The 24,067-nt window shown below is 44.7% G+C and overlaps 4 protein-coding genes, 1 long non-coding RNA gene and 1 other non-coding gene across 8 annotated transcripts in view; 4 read left to right on the top strand and 2 right to left on the bottom strand.

Moving 5' to 3' along the window:
* Window positions 1-2,104, bottom strand: part of ATP7A (ATPase copper transporting alpha) — a 29,192-nt gene extending 27,088 nt beyond the window's left edge. The window contains exon 1 of one of the 2 annotated variants that reach the window (XM_027696068.1): window positions 2,059-2,104. The gene's annotated coding sequence lies outside the window, so the exon portion shown is untranslated. Of the gene's footprint in view, window positions 1-1,968; window positions 1,996-2,058 lie in introns of those variants that run through there. The other variant, XM_027696070.1, reaches the window with a different exon arrangement.
* A 1,088-nt stretch (window positions 2,105-3,192) lies between these two features.
* Window positions 3,193-5,681, bottom strand: LOC113973668 (cytochrome c oxidase subunit 7B, mitochondrial). The gene is made up of 3 exons (XM_027696071.1): window positions 5,429-5,681; window positions 3,946-4,070; window positions 3,193-3,392 (listed from the first exon to the last, which is right to left on the bottom strand). The coding sequence occupies exons 1-3, from the start codon at window positions 5,463-5,465 to the stop codon at window positions 3,318-3,320; spliced, it is 237 nt and encodes a 78-aa protein (XP_027551872.1). The 5' UTR covers window positions 5,466-5,681; the 3' UTR covers window positions 3,193-3,317.
* On the top strand, window positions 5,596-6,000 carry LOC113973669. Its single transcript, XR_003536319.1, has 2 exons — window positions 5,596-5,699; window positions 5,878-6,000. It is a non-coding gene; the product is annotated as an uncharacterized LOC113973669 (long non-coding RNA).
* On the top strand, window positions 5,734-5,850 carry TRNAL-CAA. Its single transcript has 2 exons — window positions 5,734-5,771; window positions 5,805-5,850. It is a non-coding gene; the product is annotated as a tRNA-Leu (tRNA).
* Window positions 6,001-7,610: 1,610 nt separating the features above from the next.
* On the top strand, window positions 7,611-18,651 carry MAGT1 (magnesium transporter 1). Its single transcript, XM_027696181.1, has 10 exons — window positions 7,611-7,718; window positions 8,911-9,080; window positions 9,935-10,052; window positions 11,014-11,154; window positions 12,525-12,665; window positions 12,979-13,068; window positions 14,442-14,505; window positions 15,616-15,690; window positions 16,155-16,245; window positions 17,171-18,651. Exons 1-10 carry the CDS (start codon window positions 7,626-7,628, stop codon window positions 17,184-17,186), a joined length of 999 nt encoding a protein of 332 aa, XP_027551982.1. The 5' UTR covers window positions 7,611-7,625; the 3' UTR covers window positions 17,187-18,651.
* Window positions 18,652-23,908: 5,257 nt separating this feature from the next.
* Window positions 23,909-24,067, top strand: part of ATRX (ATRX, chromatin remodeler) — an 84,037-nt gene continuing 83,878 nt past the window's right edge. For both annotated transcript variants that reach the window (XM_027696212.1, XM_027696213.1), the window contains exon 1: window positions 23,909-24,017. In XM_027696212.1, coding sequence (XP_027552013.1) covers window positions 23,998-24,017 — 20 coding nt within the window. In that variant the 5' untranslated portion in view covers window positions 23,909-23,997. The remainder of the gene's footprint in view (window positions 24,018-24,067) is intronic.

The following is a 24,067-nucleotide window of genomic DNA, read 5'->3' on the forward strand; positions in this document are numbered from 1 at the left end:
TGGAAAAAAGGTGCCTGTCCCTAAAGGACTGCAGGGACCTGTGGAAAAGAGCAAAGGGCAGCAAGAAAGGAAAAAGCTGCATCATCTCACATTTGGACTTAAAAAGTGCTCCAGAAGATGGCATCCAACACAGAACGAGCTTTTATAGGGTTCATGGGCAAACAGAGCCATTTGAAAGCGTGACTAGATAGGAGATATTCTGGATACTCTCATGGATATACGAGGCTTAATCATTGAGAGAGAAACTGTGCATCTGTAATAAATGTCAGAGCTACGTGACTCTCTAAACCGGCTGTAATTCGTGTTGCTCAAGACTCTAACAAGCCTTGCTTGGTCAGCAGACGATGGAAATTGCTCTCAGGGAACTTATTTCTATATAAACTGCATGGGGAAAAAAAGTACATATTGAAAACATTCTGCTTCATTTCTTACAGGGGTTTTATAGCACTTGAGACAAATCCTTTGCAAATCCTTTTACTTTTTTGTGAGCTTCCACTACCTCTTCAAGTTAGATTTTTAGAGAACACGAATGTTCCCTTGGAAGAGACGTAGCAAGTACTAGGAATAGAATATAATGTACAAGCTCTTGTTATGTGAGCATACTAAGGCCAACTAGGACTCCTCACTCTTCAGCTTGGCCTCAAACTACTTGGCAGAACAATGTGAAATGCATTATACAAGTGAAAATAAGAATAAAAGAGTAAATGACATGCAATGCTAACTTTCGCTTCCCTGATTTGCCATCTTGAAAGTAAAACACCTTCATGACTTTTCTCTATAAGGAAATACACTAAAATAATTAATTTCTAATCAAATTGTCTTTGTGCTCACACAGTGCATTGTAATACACACAACTACCTCCCACATTACCAAATCTTGGCCTATTTACCTCCAGAAACACAATTCAACAAGTATTTAAGTACAGAAATACAATCTTTGCTGACTGCATGAAAGATTTTAAGCAACTTTACACTAATTATGTGCAATTTCCAGAACATGCACACAGAGAGGCAACGGTTACAGCTGTCTTGCTCTTGCTCATTTTCACAAGATTTTACCCCAAAGTATCACAGACAACTTTCTGCCCTTTTCCAGAACATTTACACGATGCTTTTAATGAAAACACTGGAAAAGAGGTACTTGTGCACAGAGTGCTGCCGTCATAAGGTGGCATGAGGTGACATAAGGCAAAACGCTAAGTCAGATGTTTCAGAGGGACAAGTCGAGCAGCTCAGAACCGGAAAAGAGGCCCTGGGAGAGGCTCCGTGTGCCTTCACATTCCCGACGAGTCTTTCTGTGCCGACTGACAAGAGCTGAATGGGGCCTTTTCCAAAGCACCAGTGAGCGCACATTCCTGCGGCCCAGGGAGAAGGAAATGCGGGTGTTCCCTGACGAGCAGAGCCCGCCGGGCACACCGGGCTGAGCAGGACACTGCTCTGGACCGGGACAGCCCGACCGCCCCGGGATGGGGGCACCGGAGACCCTCCGCGGGGCTGCACAGACCCCGCCCGAGCCAAGGGTCTTTGGGGCCCGGACCCTCCCCGGTACCATCTCCCCCCCGTATCCCGGCACCGCGTCCCGCCCGCGGGAGCGCCGGGAAAACCTCCCCGGGAGAGCGGGATATTCCCCCGCCCCGGTCCGTACTCCTCGGGACAGCGGGATATCCCCCCCCGGTCCGCACCCACCGGGACAGCGGGATATTCTCCCGCCCCGGTCCGTACTCCCCGGGACAGCGGGATATCCCCCCCTGGTCCGTACTTCCCGAGAGAGTGGGATATCCCCCGCTCCAGTCCGTACTCCCCGGGAGAGCGGGATACCCCCCGCCCCGGTCCGTACTCCCTGGGACAGCGGGATATCCCCCCCGGTCCGTACTCCCTGGGACAGCGGGATATCCCCCCCCGGTCGGCACTCCTGGCATATCGCCCCCCCGGCCCGCACCCACTGGGATATCGGCCGGTCTGCACCCACCGGCATATCGCCCCCCCGGTCGGCACTCCCCAGGATATCGCCCCCCCGGTCGGCACTCCCCAGGATATCGCCCCCCCGGCCCGCACTCACCAGGATATCTCCTCCCCGGGATGTTTCCCGGTCCCCACCGCCGCTCCCGGCCCGGGCCCCGCCGGGCCCTTCCCCCGCCCCGCGCACGTGACGCGCCGGTCACGTGACGGCGGAGGGCGGGGCGGCGCCGCCGCGGTCGCGATCGCTGTGGCCCTGTCGCGACAGGCCCCGCGGAACAAACGCGGGCCGGTGCTGCGGGCCGGCTCCCGCACTGAGCCTCGGCCTCGGGAGCAGCCGCTCACAGCCCCGCACGGGGCCCCGGCAGGGAGGGCTCAGCAGGGGCAGCAGCGCTCGGCGAGGAACCCCCGTTACAGTCTCCGAGGAGGGAACGCTGCCGTTTCACACATCTCTGCGGTATGAAAACCAGCACCCTAGTGCTTTGCAGGGATTCAGACTGAGGCGGAGATTTACAGAGTCTGCATACACCTCAAATCTATTTTCTAACAAATCTTGAGTGCCCATGGCCAGGTTGAACTGGGCTCGGAGCAAGCTGGGCTAGTGGAAGGTGTCCCTGCCCATGGCAGGGGCTGGGACTGGATGGTCTCTCAGGTCCTTTCCAACTCAAACCATCCTGAGATTCTCTGATAATCAAATACCAGCATGAACCAGTAACTGTTGTTTTTCCACCTCATTTCTCTAATAACTTTGACCCTACACAGAAGTTAAATGCAGAGGCAGGGGGTTGGAACAAGATGGGCTTCCAGGTCCCTTCCACCCCAAACCAGTCTGTGATTCCATGAGTTCACTAGGAAAGTCACATTTCTCAAAACTGCCTCTTCTCGTGGAGCCTGACTCAAAACTGAATTTAGTTTCTTCACAACTCAGAGGCCACAGATGCAATTACTGGCAGAGTGATTCAAGATGTAAGAATCCTTTTGTGGAAAAAAAAGGGATCTCAGCTTTGTCATTACAAGTCAGAGGTAAAGGATGTGCACTCTGCAGTGAGAATGCAGTGAGGTTGATTTACACACACATCTGGCCAAGTGGCCAACTCAGCAAAGTTCTGGATTTGTCCTTAATCCACTGGTGAACTTTACAGGAACAACTGGGATTACCTAAAAGTACTTCAAATTTTTACACTACTACTTGTACTTCATCAGACTCTGAGCATAGAGGAAACCTAGAAGAGCCAGACAGGTTTCTAGGTATGTTTATTAGACCAGGAATGCCACTGCACAAGTGGTAATCAGGGAACAAATGCCATTACAGGACCATTTTCTCAGTGAAAGTTCAGAGCAGTTCATTAGAAGCAGAGGCTGTTACTCCCTCCATTCTCTTGGAGTGATTCTGCCAACAGGTGACAAGCCCCACTCCATTCCCAGCGATGTTAGCACCTGTAAGAGCATAAAACCCAAGATTACTAACTCTGAAATTAAGGAAACCTTCCAAAAGAGGGCTATTTCTATTGTTTTCAGTTTAGATTTCTTGTATTAGAACACAACACCTCATTATTTTCTAATAAAGCAAGTGGAATATACTTATATTGAACAGTATTTAAATATTTCAGCTTTCTCTTTCAAAATACCCAGTTTTAGCACTAAGAATCTGGAATTTAAAATCCCATCACCGTACTGGTATTTTAATCTAGAAATTTTTCTACTAAAACCCGTACCTGTATAGGTTAGATATCCCAAGTAAAACAGAGATCACTTGTGTTTCTCATACATTTTCAAATTAGGCAATAGACTGACACAGAAATTCGTGTAACAACTCAAAATCAAGACATGAACTAACACAACTTTCACCTCTATCACATCCCTATTCATTTACAGCAGGAGCTCCTAAATTCTGACCACTTAACTTATTTCAAACAAGTCTTCATGAAACTTGATACCTTTGAAGTTTACAGCTGGAGTCACAACTGACTAGTGAAAAAAACCAACTTACATATCCCCAGACACTGACGAAAACAGCAGCTCCACCAAGGAGGACCAAGTTTCCATATTTATCATGGAAGTTCGGCTCATGCTTGCGGTGAGCTTGTCTGACTGCAGTGTGCTGGATGCCACGAGCTAAGGAATGTTAAAGAGAAATACAGAAAGCAACTAAAACATACACTCGAATCATTCACAGTCCTCATTTTCCACCACCAGAGAGGAAAGCATTAGCATTAAAAGACTAAAAAAAGCTGAAAAAAAATTAATCTTTTGGACTTAGAACTCTGGAATGATTCCAAAACAAAGAATATGCAAAAATCCTTTACTTTTTTTTTTTTTACTCTCAATTTCTCACTAGAAAATTATTCTTTAAGTCTAATTCCAGTGAAAAAAACCCAACAATCCTCTCAGTTACCTTTTTCATCAATATGTTTTGTTTGGGCCTTCAGTGTGGAAGCACCCTTTTAAATATTACCGTTTCTCTCATAAAATATTTTGCTTAGCACATAACATTTTCAGCTTTCCATATATAAATATCTATCCTGTCAGTATGGGAACTAGTATAAGCATTTTCAGGATGAAATTCACCATCAAATTATGGGGTTGAATTTAGCAGGTATGGGTAACACCTTCCTCATTCTTTCAGCATTTTTTAAAGGAGGGGAGGGAGGTGAAGAAGGAAGTGGAAATAACTGTGGGCATGAAGTAAATAACAGAGAATAAAATACAAAAAGGTATCTCCAGATGATGTTCATTATAAATGTACACTATAAAGGCTACAATTATTAGGGAGAAGACAACAGTGAAGAATCAAACCAGCTACAAAACAGAAATATTGTTTATAGTTGTGTACAAAGTCTTTGATAAGACAGTGACATGTGCATAAAGATAGACTTTACAAACTATAATCTTTTAGTTCCAGGTCAGCGGTCTGCATTTACCCAGCCATGAATAGAGAAGATGATGGCGATACACATAATGTTATTACAGCCCTCGCGTGCTCTATGAGGCTGCACTACAGTTTTATAAAACAAAAAAGCCTGAATATCTACAGAGACACGTTTACTTTAAGTGCAAACACCTAGGGCTAAGCACATCATGAACCAGGACCAGATTTTAGAGGCCCAGATTAAGCACTGGGGAATCTGCATCACTGAAGAGGTAACTTTAACCTTGAGTTTAAGGGATGGGTATTGACTATGCTTTGTCACCTCAGGTTACAAAATCCGGATCTGCCTCCAGTTACAAGGAAAAAAAACCGCCGAGGAAGGGAATCCAAGGTCAAAAAGCAACTAGGAGATTAAAGAGTCAGAAAGAAAAAAAAAAAAAAGCAGGAGGCGAAGAACGCCAGAGCCCCTGAGGTGCCCTCACGACCCTCCCGGGAGCGCAGCGAGCCGGGGGCTGTGAAGGACAGTCCTGACAGGGAAGGGCACAGACCCGGAGCAGACCCCCCGCGGGACCCCCCTCACCCCCAGAGCCGCCCCCGTCCTTACCGGCGAGGTTCAGCGCGGCCCTGGCCACGGGGAACATGGTGCGAGCGGAGCGCGTACCCTTCACGGCGCTGAAGAACAAAATGGTCGCGGCGGAAGTGGCGGCGGGCGGGGGCCTGTGGGTAACGCCGAGCTCCTCCTCGCTGCCGCCGGAGCTCCGCGGCCGCGACAAAGAGCGCGGTTACCCGGCGGCTCTTCGGCACCTCCCCGGCGCGGACGGGCTCTCCGTGTGAGGCCAGAGGATACAGAGGCGGGCACGGCTGTGAGAAGGGCGGTAAATAAGTCCCGGTGGGCGCTGCTGTCGCAGTGTCAGGATGGCCGAGTGGTCTAAGGCGCCAGACTCAAGGCGTTCCGCGCCTTCCCGCGGCGGGTTTGGGTGTTCTGGTCTCCGTATGGAGGCGTGGGTTCGAATCCCACTTCTGACACGACTTTTTCGTTTCCTATTTTTTAAGGTGTAAATTTAAACACATGAAAGGGCCGAGCTGCTAAAGCCAAGGATTTTAGTGCGAATAGAAATCAGAAATAATTTTCAGAATGTGCTCGAATAGACAAATAAAAGCCAAAGCATGAGTAAATCCCCATCTCCCTGTGGTGAATTTGTTTCAGAACCATAACCCACCACACACCAGCTGAGGAACACCCTAGAGCAGTTACAATTTTAACAATATTTGTCACACACAACCCAGCAAATACGTGCATGTATAAGATTAAGCGAGCACATCTCTTTTGGGGAGCTACTAATTAAGTTCCTTGGAGTTTTATTCAACATTTCTTTTCTGGTCTTGGGGGTTTTTTGGAGTTGCTGATGTGCACTCCAGCCCCTCACCTCAGTGCTGGGGCCCCGGGCAGCCTGAGCAGCAGTTTGTGTATTTAAAGAGCATCTCCCTGATGAGGAGAGACTGCAGGAGCTGGACCTGGTTAGTTCAGAGGAGAGAAGACTAAGAGGAGATTTCATTAATCCATATAAATATCTCCAAGATGGGTGCCAAGAGGATGGTACTGGACTCCTTTTGGCGGTGCCCAGTGACAGGACGAGGAGCAATGGCCCCATAAACTAAAACACAAGAAGTTCCACCTCAACGTGAGGAAGAACTTTACACTGACAGTGGCAGAGCACTGGAACAGGCTGCCCAGGGAGGGCAAGGAGTCTCCCCCCCTGGAGACATTCAAAACCCACCTGGACGGTTCCTGATGTTGCAAAATGTGGAATATGTAAAATTTCTTAAGCAAGGATGTTCTTTGATGTTTGATCTCTGGATACTTTCAAGCCTAATCAACAAGAAGGGAGATTTAATCCATGAAATAGGGAGTAGCCAACAAGCTGTAAGTGATGTCCAGGTGTTAGAAAAACAAATTACTTGTTGGTAGAATTACATTGTTAAGGTTTAGGGCTGGACATGCTTCAATGACCTCAGACCTATGGGGAAGTTAGCAAAGCTTCCGAAGAAGGATGTACCACTGATAGCGGGAACAAAGAATACAGAATTTACACAAGGCCACAAGGACATCTGGCAGAATTCCCAAGAAAAGGAAGAAACTAATAAACCCAACTCAGCAACTGTGCTGCATCAGCTCCGACTGGGTGAAAGGCGATTCCGGCAGGGGCAGATGATGGCCACCGACTCACAGACCACCGAGCTAAGAAACCCACCAATCCAAAAGAAGAGAAAAACTGAGCGTGTGGACTAATTAGCATGAGAAGTGAGAGAATCATTAACTAATATTAATTAATAAGAGACTATGTAACTTGCAGCCTCTGAACACTGATTCATTTCTTTGCTAAAATGTATAAATAGTAAAAAGTTTTGATAGCTGGTGCTTGATACCAGCTGGTACCCAGGCTTGCACAACTCTGAAACAAATAATCAGTGTCTGTCCCGAGTGTGTCATTACTGGCTTGTTGCAGACTGGGTAACGAATCCGATTTTTGTGGACGACGCTGTGTCACCTGTTCAGAACCCGATGTGCAGCGTTGCCCCGCGGCCCCGGCGGCGCTGTGCCGGCTGAGGGGCTCTGGGCAGGGCGGGCTCAGGGGCGGTGCCGCCATCGCTCCCCTCCCTCAGGGCGCGCGCGCCCTCCCCTCAGGGCTCCGCCAATGGCGCGGCTCCAGCTCGCCGCGCTCCCGCAGGCTCAGCCAATGGGAGGCCGGTGCCGCGGCGCGGGCGGGGCGGCGCTGCCGGCGGGGCGGAGCGGGGCGGCCATGGCGGCGCTGCCGGTGCCGGTGCTGGCTATGGCGGCGCTGCTGCTCTTGGGCTGCCGCGGGCCCGGGGCCGCGGGTCAGAGGCGGAAGGAGGTGAGACCCAGCTGGGAGCCCCGTGGGCAGCTGCTGGAGCGTGTTCCCGCCGGGCCAGGGGGTCTCGGGGCAGGGCCCGGCGGGGCGGCCCGGCCTCACAGCGGCTCCCCGCCCTCAGGCGCGGCCGGCTCTGAGGGGAACCCGCGGGCGCGGCTGCGACCGGGTGTCCTTAGTCCCAGGTTCTTCAATTCTCGTTAGGAGCACTGCTCGAGTGTTGTCTTTCTCCTGCACGGGATTTGGGGCGGGGAGGATGGGTGGTCTTTGGTTGTAATCACGAAGGTGCAACTTATTTCCACACTTTTGACTCCTAGGGTTTGGAAAGATCCCTCTGTATAAGTGTTTATACTTGTGTCAGTTTTATTTATTTATATATATCTATATCTGTTTATGCTTGTGTAAGTTGTAAGTCAAAGAAGGGTGGTTTATTATTTTTATTATTATTGTTATCATGGTGGGATTCTTGGGGTTGCCCTGTGCAGGGCCAGGAGTTGCACTTTGTTGGTCCTACTGGGTCTCTCCGAGGATATTCTGTGATTTTTTTCCCCTGAAGTATTTATCTCAAGAAGGGTTTTAATAAAGAGTAGAGGAGTGCTTTATGGTAAATGTAACATTTGGGAGTCTGTCAGTCTAATACATCTTCGTATAATGTTATAGAATTGGTTGGCTCCTTTTTAAGGAATGTTTTAGTGTTGAGCACTCCTGAGTTCCTCAAATATGTCCTGAATCAAATTTTTTTTTCAGCAATGCTGAAAATGAGATGTTGAGCTCACTACTGTAGAGCTTCTATCTCTGGTGTTGATTCCACTGCGACAGGTTTTGCCATCTGAAACAGTTTGATGCTTGGTTTTGAAAAAATGCTGCTGAGGTATTGGGGCAGTTTGTACAGCTGAAAGAAATCTTGCAATTAGCAGCAGAAGGGAGGAATAGTGAGCTGAGGGACTTCACCACCACGTGTCACACTAAGTGCTTAACTCTGTGTGCATTACTAGGTGGTTGAGGTCACGAATCCAAACATGAGTGCCAAAAGCATCTGTGAATGCCTTCCAGAGTCTTCATGAAGTATCACATCGTCTGGCCGGTGTTGTTAGGAAATACAGTGCACATATTTGTTACATCAAATCTAAAAACCTTCGAGATTGTACTGTGAGACCGGAAAAACGAAACAATGATGTTCCTCTGACTTTATTTTCAGATGGTGTTATCAGAAAAAGTGAACCAGCTGATGGAGTGGGCCAGTAAAAGATCCGTTATCCGAATGAATGGAGACAAATTTCGACGCCTTGTGAAGGCACCACCCAGAAATTACTCGGTGATTGTGATGTTCACTGCTCTTCAGCCTCACAGACAATGTGTTGTGTGCAAGTATGGGCTCCATTTAGTCGTAAATTAGAACTTGAAAGTCATCAGATGCTTTATAGAAAATGAAATTTAAGAATAGTTGAACTTTCACATGTGTAGGAGGGATAGAAATGCCAAGTTATAATAGGATTGTCTTTGAAATTTAATGTGTGGGAATATATGTGTAATGTGTATGTGAGAAAACAACATAATCCTTAGTTTTATCTCCCTCCTAAAATATAATCCCTGCATTGCAGAAACAGTACTTACACTGATAACTTCTGGAGAAAGACAGGGTGAAAGCTCAACTTTCCTGGCACGAGCTGCTGAAGAAATGTTTGTAGAATTACTGCTGGCCACGCAGCCTAAAAGTTGTTTGGCACTTATTTATTTACAGTTATGATTTCCTGGATCTTTAACCATATTATGGCTTTCCTGTAATAATCTGGAGGTGGCAGAGGTCTGTGAAGATGATTTTTATACCTTGTCAGTTGAAATTACTGGTTTGCCATCCTCTGACATGGAAAGGAGGGCACACCTGGCTGTATTTTGGTGCTCTGTGGACAAGCAAATCAGGAGCAGCTGGGTTCCATTTCACATTTCAATTAGAAATTCCCTCTGCTTGTGTTCACGGACTCCACGGATCTTGCCCTTGCATTTAAAAAAGCAGCAGTGCCAAATGCTTCACCTGACTGGAGATGAGTGTTGGAGCTAAAACTTTTTCTTAAATCCTGAAACTAAAACATCCTTTTTAACAGTAGAAAACTGGGGGGGGGAATACACCTATTTATAGAGTGGGTGGGCACAGCTACCTCAGCTTTATAACCTGTGTTCTGGACAAACCCATGATACAGCATCTCGCTTGGTGTGTTTTCCAGGCAAGCTGATGAGGAATACCAGATTCTGGCAAACTCCTGGAGATATTCCAGTGCATTTACCAACAAGATCTTTTTTGCTATGGTAGATTTTGATGAAGGCTCAGATGTGTTTCAAATGGTAATGTCTTTCTCTTCTAACATAGTTTTTAACTTGGGTTTTGGGCAAGAAGGTAAAGGTGTATAAAAAATTGAGTGTTACAGTAATTAAAGGAATGAAAAGTTAGAGGCTGCCACTCTCAGAATAGGAGAGCAGAGGACTGGAGCATGGAATTGGCAGGAAAATTAGAGGAACTGACAGATCTGGAATAGGCACAAGGAATGGATTGGTTTCTCTGATTGTTCTTTTTTCCCCTTAGTTTGTCTCCTGTAATTCTTAATGGAATTCTCCTGTGGTACGTGAAGAGCCAGGATATAAAGCACTGATGTCATTAAAAACAGCTATTGCAATTTTTAAATTAGTAGATAATTATAGATTAAGCTTTTGGTATGGTTTAACTAATTTCTTTTCAAGTACCCAGTCATTTTTCTCTTGTATTAACATTATGTTACCACATTTTTTCTAAAGGTGTGAGAACATTCCATGTACACTTGGAATTGTAGGTCACATTAATAGTTCATTGTAGTCTTGTAGATGTTAAATTCTTTTTTTTAAGGCATACTAATGTCTATTTAAAAGCTACATTTTAGGCAATGATATTTTAGGAAGTGGAAGCTTTTGGACTGGAGAGTTGAAGAGGGATATCTTTTTATTATTTCTGTTAATTTTTTCCTTAGTATTTAATTAAAAATGAATTCATCAAGGTATGGCCTTTATAGATTTGTAGAATCACGTATTCCTATTTTGCAGATTTCTTTATTAAAAGTAGAATTTAGAGAAGAAACAGATTAAAAAAGTGTATGAAATACAGAAATGCAAACTGTGTGCTGTCTTTTTGTTAAAAAAAGTCATCATCAGTTAAATTGAGGAGTGACTTTTTCTGATTCAATGAGTGCCAATGTAGCAAGATAGATACGGAATGGAATTTTGTTACTGAGACCTTCTCATGGTGCTGTATTCCCTGTGGACTTTCTCGATGCAGCTAAACATGAATTCTGCTCCCACCTTCATCAACTTCCCGGCCAAGGGGAAGCCCAAGCGGGGCGACACGTACGAGCTGCAGGTGCGCGGCTTCGCGGCGGAGCAGCTGGCGCGCTGGGTGGCCGACAGGACAGATGTCCACGTGAGTGCACGGACAGCTCCCCACCACCCCTCTGCTGGGCCACCTGGGAAATGGGGCACTTGGGTTCTCTGCCTGAGGATCTGCTCGGAAGAGCTCTTGTCTACAAAACCCAGTTCAGACACGACTGCATCTTTCAATTTCTGTGGGTGGAGAGGTTTAGGAACACATGCAAATGACCAATGTGATCAGGCAAAATGTCCGCTTTATTAGAAGGAAAGACATCTTTTATACTGCTTATGACGCTCAGACATGTGATTCTTCTCCAAGCTAGATTGGATACTGATGCCTGCTCAGCTGGTGCTAAGAAAAAATTCAGGAGCCATTAGTTGGGGTGAGATAAGAAAGGGTTTAATTATGCCAAGGCAAGAGATGTTACACGACGCGCGCCGGGCTGTGCCCGGGATGTTACATTTATAACAATATCTGGCCAATCCTAAGTGTGTCCACCCTATAACTTTTGGTCTGGTCCACCCCCTGGCCCGCCTCTTGGAATTGGGTCTGGGGTGGTTTTTGGGACCCCCTCTTCATCATCTTCATCATCTTCAGGGTACAGAGAGCAGGGTGACCCAGTTCTTTGACTCTGTCCTGTGGTTTAGGCCAAGATACAAGCGTTCTCCAAACAAGACAGGCTTGCCTTGACTAAAAGACTAAACATCTACTGGATATGGGAATAGGGTTGATATGGGGGTATGGAATGGGGTGAGAGGCTTAAGGAATGTATAAACTAAGGGAGGAGGGAGAAAGGGTTTCTAAAATCTACTTCTATTACTTATAAAACTTATAAGGTATAAAAATAAGAAAACCATTATGGGCTTAAGGCATCAATACATAAGGAAAACATACTTTGTTGTACGGTGCTAATTGGATGTCAACAGGTGGTCATAGGAGATGAGAAAACTTGTTCACCTGCCAAATACACCTCATTCACCTTGGCACCAGGCCTCCTTTGTTCTAACTTCAGCCCCTGTAGCCACCTTTAACTACGCAGTTAGTTTTAGTGTCCGCACCCAATTATGCCAAGACTCACAGAAATGCAATAGAAATTGTTCACACAATTTGTATCCTGCAACAAATTTCCTCACATTCTGTGTCATTCTGTATTTGAGATGGTAGAACTCGTCTCCTTCCTCCTCACTCTTCTGTTCCTGTGGATGAAACACAGTCTTTTAACAGGGTAAAGGCGTGTAAAACTGAAGTTACAGTTGTGGGGGAAGAAGCATTACTTATTTCCCAGGTCAGAATTATTATATAAAAAAATTTGCGTGTATGATGCTTTTTCCACTCCAATATGTTGTGAGGCTCGTTGGCAGGAGTGCAGCTATAGTGTATAATCCTACTGAGGGAAAATAATTTCCATGTGCTCTGCTCAGATCCGTGTGATCAGGCCCCCCAACTACGCGGGGCCGTTGATGCTGGGGCTGCTGCTGGCTGTCATTGGAGGCCTCGTCTACCTGCGGGGCAGCAACCTGGATTTTCTCTACAACAAAACTGGCTGGGCTTTTGCTGCTTTGGTGAGTCATCACAGCTCCTGTCCGTCTCTTGTCGTGAGTTTGTAGCATTCAAGTTTTCAAAAGCTTCTGTATTTAAAGAATGCTTAAACTTGATAGAGGAAAATGAGGTGCGGTTAATTTTACTTTTTCGTAGACTGATTATTTGATCTTGGTCCTTTCAGCTCAGTGAATGTTTGATTAGATGCCTTTTGTACAAATAAAAGGTAGGACCATGTCTAGCCTAAGGCTGTATTCCAAACCATGAAATGAAAAGATACTCAGTTAACTTAGAAAAAAGTTCCTTATGTAATAGTGTTTCTCCTTTCCTTTTTAGTGTTTTGTGTTAGCAATGACATCAGGCCAGATGTGGAACCACATTAGAGGCCCCCCCTACGCTCATAAGAACCCCCATACAGGACAAGTGGTGAGTCTTGGCTTTATTTTCTTTTCTGCATTTCTGTTGCTGATACTAAGAGACAAATCAGAGTGCAAATTCTCTGCTTGGCTCCTTTCTTTGTGGGTGAGTGAGGCTCACCTCTGCTGCAGTGAGCAAGGCAAATCAACATATGTCTTGTACGTATGTTGCATCTTCCATGATGAAGGGATGTGATAGTTCTCAATTGCTAACAGCAAAATAAAGGTGTTTGTGTCAAGTCTTACATGATAAACAGTCCTATTGCTGAGCCTGGCAATTTTATCTTCAACTTGGTCATGTTAACTGTACACTTATTGAATGACCTCCATATAAAAACATCTTTCTTCAAGATTCTTGAGGTAAATTAATGTTTAGTGACCTCAGATTGTGAAATTTCTTTCCTGGGAAAAATGTGTTTTAACATAATTTGAAATGCACTGCTCTGTTTGTAATACAGAATGAGATGCACTGTAAAAGTAGTCAGAATGCTTTGAGAGCATTGCATCTCCTCAGGTGCTTACATTTCACATACTGGCTTTACTGATGCTTTTACTCAGAGAATTAATTGGGTGAAACATCCTTTTGTGGCTGGTTAGATGGGTCAAGCCCTCTTTATTCTTCCATGGAAAGTGGAACTGCTTATCAAACCTTTTTTTTTTCCTGCTTAGGTACAACATCACAAACACAGTAATGTAGATCTTCCCATGAGGGATTCAAAAATAGTATTCTTTCACAAATTTCAATGTGTTTATTAACCCAGTTGGTTAGTAAACTATTAATGTAAATAAAACTGAGCCAAGTTACTCAGTAGAAGTTCTCATTTCAAGTGTTTTCTTGAGAACGCTTCCTTTTATTTCTTCTGTTTACATCATTCCTCAGCTTTCTTGAGACTGAAGAATGAAGCTCCAGTGGCATTGGTGGTGATGTTTCTTTTCTTGATATGCCATGAAAAAGATTTCAAATGCTTGGTTCTGGAGCCAAGTGAGGCAGGTTCACATGGAAACTGCTCCTCAGCTTAGTGACAGTGTGTGTAACCTGAGCATCTGAGGCAGGGAATGGATCAGGTTTGGATCCCCGCGGGAGCAGCAGGGCCCAATCATGGGATTTGCCCAGCTGAATGGAGAATCTGGACCAGTAGCTGCACTTGCACATAATCCAAATGCTACTTGAGGCTGATTTTTGATGTTAATAGAAGATTTTTGATGCTGTCACAACTCCCCCCAAGATCAGCGCTCACCAGTTGAAATTGCTTGTGCTCCAACTTGCGCTCAGTGTCCTGAAGGAAATGTGCAGAACCCAATGCCAGGCTCTGACATATTAATAACATCTACAAAGTCTTTTCTAAAGGTCTTCTCTAAATTCAGTTACTCTGTCTCTTACAGAATTATATCCATGGAAGCAGCCAAGCCCAGTTTGTGGCAGAAACCCACATTGTCCTGCTGTTCAGTATCCTTCCTGGGAGAAGCACGGGGATGATTTTTTGGTCACTTATGCTGCTGCCTTTCCTATTGTACTTTGTCATGGCTGTAACTGGCGCCCACTACTGATGCAGGAGCTTGTAGAGCCTTTCTGCATTGACAGCTGTGCTTTTCTTGTGCCTATGATCTTTCAGTTGATTACAAAAATGTTTACAGCTTTCTCACCGCTTTTTGCTTAATTACCAAACTGAATACAGCCTTAAAAATGTGGATCTTTGTGGAATCAGAAGATTCTGTTCCTCTGAGCATGTCTCCAGTCTCCTGATTTTTTGCTTTGGTGTCGAGTTCATTCCTCTGTTACTGAACTTTTATTTCTTTGCTTATTTTCTTTACTAACAATTTGCTAACCTTCTTTACTAACAAAATGCTAACAAATCAGGATTTTTTTTGAAATGGAAATATTTCTTGGTGGTCCTGTTGCAGTCAATAATAAGTATTTCTCTTTTCATTAAGAGGAGACTTGTGACTGAACATCTGTAGTGAAATGCAATGAAATCTTTGGGAATTTTGACTTTTGTTCCATTGGATTCACTATTTTGCTTTGCTCGGATTCATTCTTTGCAAATGTCAGGGTTTTTGTGTTGTCTGTGCTTCCTTAATTTTACAAGCTTTAATTTTTTTTTAATAGAAGAATTAGAAGAGAAATCTTGCTACTTGACAGGTAGCCTGTTAGAATAAATGCTGTATGTGTTTAATTTGTTCTGTTAGCTGAGTAAAATGCAGAGGCTGAATTCCTTTGGGGATTTTCCAGTGCAGTAGGAGTGGACTGAGCTCTCTGGAAAGGAGTGCTGCTTCATTACAGGCTGAGATAATAAATGCACGTTTTTAATTTTTTCCTCAAGACCTTCCAGTTTATCTTTTAACCTTTGCATTTATCTTCTCTTAAAAATTGACATCATAAATACTTTTCCATTGCTTTTGTTCCCCCTGTAGTTACTGGTTTGGCTGGGAAGTCTTTGATTTTTCCAGTGAGTTTTAATGCTCCAGGTATGGTGTGGGAGCTGAATTTAGGAGATTAGGAATGTATTCTTTTGAGTCTATTGAACTTTGTTGGTTTATCCTTAACCAGTGTTTGTAGATGGTGGTGTTACTTTAGGAATGGTCCTTCTCCATGAAGCTGCTACTTCTGACATGGATGTGGGGAAAAGAAAGAGTAAGTGCTGATACTTTTCTCTCTAAGGGAAGGCATATTCAGTAAAGGTGTTTGATATGCTATTTAACAGAAATGCTGTTGCACTGTGGGGTTTTCTACACTTTCCACCCCTAAGCCAAAGAGAATCCTTTGGATTTTCAACAGTATTTGGAACTGCTTAGCAAATTGCAAGGTAAACTCCAAGCCCACTTGGCAGATGGAAAGATCTAAAGATGCTTTGCAGCACTTTGCTTAGTAAGGGAGAAAAGAAGGGACTCTTTTCTTAAAGCAGTTGTATAAAATTGTTTTACAGAAGGAATTTGAAAGCAAATGGTTATTAATTTAGTTTTTCTCAATGACTCTAAGAAAGGCCTCATGTAGCCAAATCTGTAAATATCCCAGGAGGCTTTTGAAAACCCCAGTCACTGTGGTGTTTGTGGGATCAGTTGTCAGGTTAGCAGACTCTCACTGTGCCTCTCTTGCAGTCATGTGCATTGCTGGGATTGGCTTGGTGGTGTTGTTCTTCAGCTGGTTGCTGTCTGTCTTCAGATCCAAGTACCACGGCTACCCCTACAGGTACAGCACTGGGACCTCCTTTGGTGGGAGACACTCTGTTAAAAATGCTCCACTTCTTTCTCAAAGAGTAGCAATACTGGTTGATATAATCACCAGAAATAACAGTATTTGGTGGATACTGTGATTTTTTTTAGTCTGGCTGAAGGAAAGGTTGCGAAACTCTCTTTTTCATGCCATTGCATATAATAAAATATTTCTATTTTCATAATGATATCTCAGGCAGTTTATACTGAAAATGAGTGTCTTTTTTCCTCCGCTTTTCTCTCCTCCATATTCATACATCTTGATTATTAATCCTTGTTTGTGAGAACAAGGAGGTTTCCTGATGCTTTAAAGCTTCCTACGTTTTGGATTGCTTCTGTAGAGAGTCTAATACTATTAATTGGCTGCTTTATATACATACATGATCAGTACAGATGTCTTAAGTGTGCTTACTACCTTCTATGCATTTTGAAGGAATAAATACATGCTGAGGGACCAGCTTCTAATAATTTCACCTTCTGCTAGGAGTTTAATTTGTCAGGAAGGCTAATCTCATAGGCAGATATTATCTCCTTTCTATGAGAAATCAGTTTTTATTTAAAAATATCTAAGCAATAAAACTTGTTATTTCATGAAGATGTTTCTCAAGACCAGAAGAGGGCTGAACTTATTGCCTGTTTAGTAACTGGTCAGCTTTTATTCTGGTTTGTGCAATGGTTTTTTGTACTCCTGCAAACTTTGTTGTGGGGAAGATGTGGATGTCTTTGTATTTCAGTTACTAGAAAATACCCTTTTGAGCAACTTCACAGCTGTTTTTGTTGTAGTTGCATCGGGCCCAGTTTCTCATTCTGGTTTTCTTGGCATCCATGACAGCTAAGTGGAATGTTGCACACCTTTATTTCTTACAAAATTATTAACAACATTTGTTATTTTGTTCTTGCAGTTTCCTAATGAGTTAAAGGATTCCAGAGTCTGTAACATCAGGAAGGTGGTGGCTCTGAAGTTGGGTGTAATGGAAAGAAGAGCTAAATGTGTGGTTCGTGCTACCTCTGCTTACACTGAATGAGATAGTGAAACACTGAACCAAAGACCACGTGGAGTGCCTTAAATAAAACAAGCAATTTGCTCTGAAGGACACAGAGTATTAAGATGCAATCTCTCTTTCATAAGCTTTACATCTTCTTAAGCAACTCTACTTCTAGTGAAATTCAAAATTTAATGCTTAAAACTGCATTTCCATAGACTAACTAGAAACAATGCTTTAAATTCACTGGGATAATCTGTTGCTTTTCCCCTCAAATATTTATCACTTTATTTCCTGTTTGTGCATAGCAGGTGACAGCAGCATTTCTGTCATGCCTTTTCATGGTTGAGGAAAGACCATCATGTACTTGGAAATCTTTTCCTTCAGTCTGTGTGCAACCCTTGGAGCATACTCCAGATTCCAGTGTGGAATGTGCATATCCTAGAGCTGTATCTCATTTTTGAGGAGACTTCTTAACTGCTGTATGATGCAAGAGGTTGTTTCACAGATCAAGGGAGAATTTTCAATAGGTAGAACTGAGTTAATAATTCAGTTATTCATTTAAAACCTTTTTTGCTAAATGCTGAAACTGCAATGTTTAAGTTGTAAACTGAGTCTCAGCTGAAAAAAGTGTTCTTATGCTGACCAACACACACTCAAAAATACAAACCAAAACTACAAAGGTAACTGGCTGTGTGTGGCATGAATTAAAAGTTGCTAACTGGCTTTCAAGTTACTGCTCAGAGCTCTGACAAACCAACAGATACCAGATTTCTGGTCTCTATGTAAATTCTTACATTTTCCACTTATTTTCTCCCAGGTTTTTACCCTTGGGGAGGACATGGGAGAGAACAATCTATGTCCCAGGATAAATGTTGCTCCCCCAGGACAGATTTCTTAGCCTTACAATTGAATGCATGTGCTTTTTGCTCTCTCCTTTTGCTCTCTCACCTTACAAAGATATTTTGCCTTAAGAATTCCTGGATGGAAGACCTTGTGCCTCAGCCCAAACTGCACGTGTGCTACGGGAAATCTTTGCAGCCTGATTCTGTAACACTTCCTTCTGTAGGCTGTGGTGGCCTTGGAGGTTACTAGAAAATATGAGACTTTTGTCTCCTGCTTCTTCCTCTCCCCTGTCTTAAGGGGTTAGAGAATTTGGATGCTTTAGATTGAATCTCAGAAAGGACAATATCATTCCAAGTAGAATGTTGTTCTTACGCAGCTGTATTAAATTAACACACATCTCAAGTGCCTTAACTTCACTAATTTAGTTGTTTGATGTTTCAACTTGTTGAGATGCATTTTTCTATGCCATACAGAATGATAAGCCTTAGTGGAATGGATAAATTGTGTGCCTGGCTGGATTTTGGACAAGTTTCAATAAAATTTTTTTGGTCTAATCCATGCTCCTTTGTCTTTTGGACTTTAACATAGAACAAACCAAACCAACCTCTTTTCTTCCACTGTTGCTTCAATGTGTTGATAATAGACTGTATAAAGACCCCCAGGATGGCTGAGTGGTGTGTGTGTGAGTAGCATGGATGTGTTTGTGCGGAAAATTACAGCCCAGGATCTCAACACCAGGGAGCTGCTCATGTAGCCAACTAACAGCATAAAGATTGCATGGTTGTGCCTTGTCTTTGGCAGCTGTCCTGTGGTGAAAATCTTGGCTTCCTGGAGTCCTGGACAGATCAGCTAACAGTGTTCCTGGAGGTGGAATCTCTGCACTGTAAATTTGCCTGGAACAACTTGGTACTGCTGTGCCTGTGGCTTATTTTCCTGCCCTGTTGGTAAAATGTTCCCAGTAAACCTTTAGGTTGGTGGTACTGCAGTTGTGAGCAGTACAGGTGAAAGTGGCTTACAGTCTCTTTCTAAGGAGGTCATAGTTTTTCTAAAACTTTCAGAATTGTTTCTAATTCTTCTGACATGGTGCATAATTTATTCTGTCCCTCTAAAACCATCTTGTCATATATTGACTAAGGTTAAACAGTTGCACATCATACAGGTGGGTGGCGAAGTCACGTTGGCCTTCCACTTAAAGCGGTCAAGACACTGAGAGTTTTGGATTTTCCTCTTTTTCCATGCTGACATATGAGATGAAAGTAATGTTTCCTTTCTCCAAGAATTTTTCTGCTCTCTAGGCTGAAACTGAAGTGCATGGAGGAAGGAACAAGTGTGGCAGTGGAGCAGAAGATCCAAGTGCAGGACTGGTAGCAGGTTTAGAGAGGAGGAATTCTGGAAAAATTTGACTTGTGCAGCAGTTGACAGGTAATGGGCAGCTCTAATTGGTGCCCAGAGTGACTCTGACCAGTGAGCTGCAAGAGCCAGTGTCCCAGTGTGACACAGCCTGGACCAGCAGAACAAAGGTGGATGAGGCATTCGAGATCTGGTGTGGGAAAGCTGGGTATTGCTGAGGCCATCTCCTCAGAGGGTGAGGCATTAAACAGCTCAGAAGTGCCCTAAAAACTCACCTTGAGAGAACACTTAAAGGGAGGAAATGGTATATTCTGTAGCTGAAAATGAGCTGTGTGGTTTTGTTAATGTGGTTGGTCTCAGAAATTGCTACTTTCTTCTGCTTTTGAGGTGGAACTGTGGTGTATTCGAAAGATATTTTGGAATAAATAACTAGAAATAATTCAGGGAGTTCTCTGAACTAAGTGCAAGGAAAATAGTACATTTAATTGGATTAATCTGTGTAATGGTTTGCATTACGTACAATTTGCTGTAAGCTCCTGTCTTCAGACCACTCCAGTGTTCAGCACAGAATGTGCTGCTTCTTGAGCCCTGGCACAGGTTGCCAGAGAAGCTGTGGCTGCCCCATCCCTGGGGCTTGGAGCAACCTGGGCTGGTGAAAGGTGTCCCTGCCCATGGCGGGGGGTGGAATGAGATGGGCTTTAAGATCCCTTCCAGCCAAACCATTCCATGATTCCATGATGGTGGTGCCTAGTGGTCATTCCTACATGTAATCCTTTAACATGCTCCTTGAGTAGGTGCTCTTGGGGGGCAGAACTGCTTAGTCCTCCAGCAAGATGGAAGATGTGCTCAGCTCTGCATCAGTCTGTTCTTGGTGCTCATGCAAATAACCTTAATTAATTGCCTGGCTGGTGGAACCTTAATTAATTGCCTGGCTGGTGGTGTCTGTGGCCAAGGGTACAGACACAATCACTGGATTAAGATTCACAGTCAGCCATGAGGGTAAGAGCAAGTTATGCTTTTTGGCAGGCAATGGGAGGCCCATCCATGTCTTCATGAGATGATGGCTGGCTAGAGGCTTCAGGAGAAAAATGGAGGTGCTTTTATGGTCACAACTATTCGATGATTTTACAGCAAGGCTTGTTCTGAGCCTCGTTAAAAATGTGTAAAAGTAACTGTAGCAGGGACTTTTTGATTCCTGGTCTATATTCCTGACAAATCAAAGTAGGAGTTTTAGAAGTACCAAAGAAAGTCAATTGCTAAACTTTCTAAGCACTCAGAACATCCAAAGAAAATCAGATGCCTGAATGGCTTGTGCCTGTTTGGATGTGCTGCCCCAGCCATCAGATTATGCCAAATGTTGTAGTATTTTGTAGCTAAACTTTGTTGGGAGAAAATAATGACCTGTAACGTTCCTTCAAGGTTTAATGGCAGTGGCTTGTGGTATTCTGGTTTTTAAAATATCCACTTAATAACAGAAAAGCATTTAGGCTTAAATCAGGTTTAAGAAGTAAAAATTTACAAGTGCTTTCATCTGCTGCAAGAAATAATTCTCCCAGAGCATTTGGAAAAGTACTGGCACTTGGTTTCTGTGTTGGGCCTTGATGTTTGCTGCTTTCTAGTGCTGAAAAGGTTCAATTCTCAACTACAAACCACTGCTCAACTGATTCCATGCTGTCACTTTGAGCTTTACCAAGCGGAATAAAGTAACAGCAAAACAAAGAGCAAACCCAGGCCCCTCAGTGAGCATCATCTGGTTTCAGTTTTGTCATGCTTTTTGTCTGATGAATAGAGAAGGAATTTCATTGCACATAAGCTGTTCCATTTAACAGCTCAGATCTTGCCCATTCCTACAAAATTAATTTAGGCATAGTGTTTTATTGGTCTGGATTAATTATGCTGCTTTTATCACAGATAATGTGCAAAAGATGTATATGTAGTTTGTATTTCTAGGTCAGAAGCACATCAAGTTATTAAAATATTCTCTTGTCAGTTTATAACTATACATGTCTTTCAGCCATTTTCCTTAAAAGTAGGCTAATATGTACTTAAGAAAACTAATTACTATCATTATGAAAAGAAAGAATCGGTGTGATGAGACTTTACAGTGGCCCTTGGTTTGTCCTGAAAACTGAGCTGTGAATCCTGGTTCTCCAAGGTCTGCTGGAGCAGGCAGCAGTGTGGGAGTGCTGGGGGAAGGGGGTCCTGTGTGCTGGGCAAACTCAGCTGGGTGGAGGCCTGGGGGATGGACAGAATGTTTCCCTACAGATGCACTCGGTATCTATCACAGGGACTTCAGTGTGCTTCTACCATCTGGGTTTTGACAACCTCATGACAGTGTCAGGGCTGGTCTACTGGAGTAATTGCTGGGAGATGGAAACATTTCCACTTTTATCTCAAACCTTTTCTCATGTTAAGATCCCTTTTTCATTTGTGACTTCAGATATAAGGTATGAATTGGAGACCATTAAATATGGGCTTTAAACTGCTTTCAAATACCTTCTTCCATCTCCCAAGGAAATAGTAGAGGAATAAAATATTGCAGAGTAATAGTAATGGAGCTGTGTTGTTATACTAAATCAGTCAGATATTTGTCAGCATTATGGACTAAATCCCTTGAGGAGGAAAATGAATGTTTTGTGTTCTTATTTTAATCACACAGTTGGAATCCTAATGCAGAGCTAAGACCAGGTAATACTTCTGGTTTCCTTCATCTGACTGGTGGCAAAAACATTGAACGGCTTTTTGCAACTTGTGATGGAATTTGTAGCAGTCAGTTAGCAGGGATTTAGTTTTTTCCTTCTGAAACTGAGCAAGAATGCAGGCAACATTTGGGCTTCTCCAAGTGTAGCATTGGCCACAGGGTAAGTTTGGTAACAAAGCTGCAGTTAAACCTCTGGTATTACTAAATTCAGCAATTACAGGATGTAGCTCTTGGGTAAAATCTTACATTTCTAAAGCAAATTGTGGTTAGACCCATTTGTAGAATCTCCCTGGAATGTGTGAGCTTGTATGTGCTGAGGTGTGAAAGTGCTATTGATTCTGATATTGTCACCTCTGCAAATGAAATGGGTGTTTAAGGATGATTTGCTTGGATGTTTTCTCATGTTTCATACATTGCTTTATGAACACAGGTGAGTTGGTACATTTTATTTTTTCTTTAGTTTCTGCAGAAAAATATATTAATTTTCAAAGCTGGTTTTCTTTATAATAAGTGAATAATGCTTGTCACCTCTTTCAGATTCTGTGTGATACTGGACGTGGTTTTGGTGGTCGGTTCTGGTTTGGTCACGTGGGGAGATGGAACCTCAGCCAGTGGAGTCTGGTCACCTTCTCACGAAAGCCTGTGACTGCTTTCTCTTGGAATAGGGCTGTGTTCCAATCCCCCTCCTTTCACACATAACATCTGACAGGAGTGTAGAAGCTGCTGGTACCAGCAGGGACGATGGTCTTGGCATACTCAGGTGAAGCTGCCAAGGGTGGGTTTCCTTGTCTGTTAAATGAAAAACGTAGCCAAGCTGGGCTGAGGCTGCAGCAGGAGGGGAGACTTGGGGCTGCTCAGGTGAAACCTTGACCATTCTCAGTGTTGGTCACGTTGCCCCTGTCTGGTTCTCTCTACTTGGGCAACTTTCCTCACGAGCCTCTGGGTTCATGTCCTGGTGAGCTGTGAGTGCAATCGTTGATCGATCCCCACAGGGGAGAGGGTCGTTCTGGTGATCCCCATGGAGGAGGAGGGTCATTTTGGTGATCTCTGCAGGAACCAAGGGTCATTCTGGTGATCCCCATGGAGGAGGAGAGTCATTTTGGTGATCCCTGAAGAGGCTGAGCGTGATCCCTGTGGAGGAGGAGAGTTGCCCTGGGGCTGTTACTGGAGTTGGGGCTCTAACCCTGAGTAATTGTGTTACTCTTTGTGAGGGTGCTGTCTTTAACCCCCGTGATTCACTTGCTGCAGCTGAGTAGGTGTTGCAGAGTGGCCCAGGCGACCCCTGTGCTGCAGTGGCTCCTGTTGACACCAGCTCTGTCCCCGCGTCCATCCCATCCAGGGCTGGGCAGTGCCAGCAGCTCTGTCCCTGTGTCCATCCAGGGCCGGGCAGTGCCAGCAGCTCTGTCCCCGTGTCCATCCCATCCAGGGCTGGGCAGTTCCAGCAGCTCTGTCCCCATGTCCATCCCATCCATGGCCGGGCCGGGCCCCCTGCTGGGCACAGGGGGCAATGCACTTTGGTGCGAAATGACGTCACGAACCTAGCTTCGTGACGCCACCGTGACGTCAGCCCCCTCCCAGCCAATCAGCGCGGGAAAGGTTGGGACGGTGACGTGAACTACCCTAGCAACAGTCGGCGCGGCGCCACCCAATCAGAAAATAGCAGTGGGCGGCCGTGAGCCAATGGGCGCTGTCGGCGGAGGCCGGCGGCGGAGGCCGGCCCGCGGGGCTCGCTCCGATAAGATGGCGGCGGCGCTGGCGATGGCGGCGGCCGCGGCTTTGTCTGCGCCCAGCGCCTGAGCGCGGCCCCGGCCCGGGCGGCCGCTCCGCTCCGAGCAGCGGCGGCGGAGTCATGACCGCAGAGCCCGTGAGGTACGGCCGGGCCGGGCGGCGCCGCGGCGGCCGCGGGGTGGGGCGGGGCC

The sequence above is a fragment of the Neopelma chrysocephalum genome, unplaced genomic scaffold (assembly GCF_003984885.1).
Source record: "Neopelma chrysocephalum unplaced genomic scaffold, ASM398488v2 Primary Assembly neopelma1_105, whole genome shotgun sequence".
Lineage (NCBI taxonomy): Eukaryota > Metazoa > Chordata > Aves > Passeriformes > Pipridae > Neopelma > Neopelma chrysocephalum.

Coding starts and splice junctions, on each gene's coding strand:
- MAGT1 (XM_027696181.1), top strand. CDS start 7,626: ATGGCGGCGCTGCCGGTGCCGGTGCTGGCTATGGCGGCGCTGCTGCTC. Junction 9,081..9,934: donor AGACAATGTGTTGTGTGCAA/GTATGGGCTCCA, acceptor TGTGTTTTCCAG/GCAAGCTGATGAGGAATACC. Junction 12,666..12,978: donor GCTGGGCTTTTGCTGCTTTG/GTGAGTCATCAC, acceptor TTTCCTTTTTAG/TGTTTTGTGTTAGCAATGAC.
- LOC113973668 (XM_027696071.1), bottom strand. CDS start 5,465: ATGTTCCCCGTGGCCAGGGCCGCGCTGAACCTCGCCG. Junction 4,071..5,428: donor GGCCGCGCTGAACCTCGCCG/GTAAGGACGGGG, acceptor AACATTCCTTAG/CTCGTGGCATCCAGCACACT. Junction 3,393..3,945: donor TCGTCAGTGTCTGGGGATAT/GTAAGTTGGTTT, acceptor ATGCTCTTACAG/GTGCTAACATCGCTGGGAAT.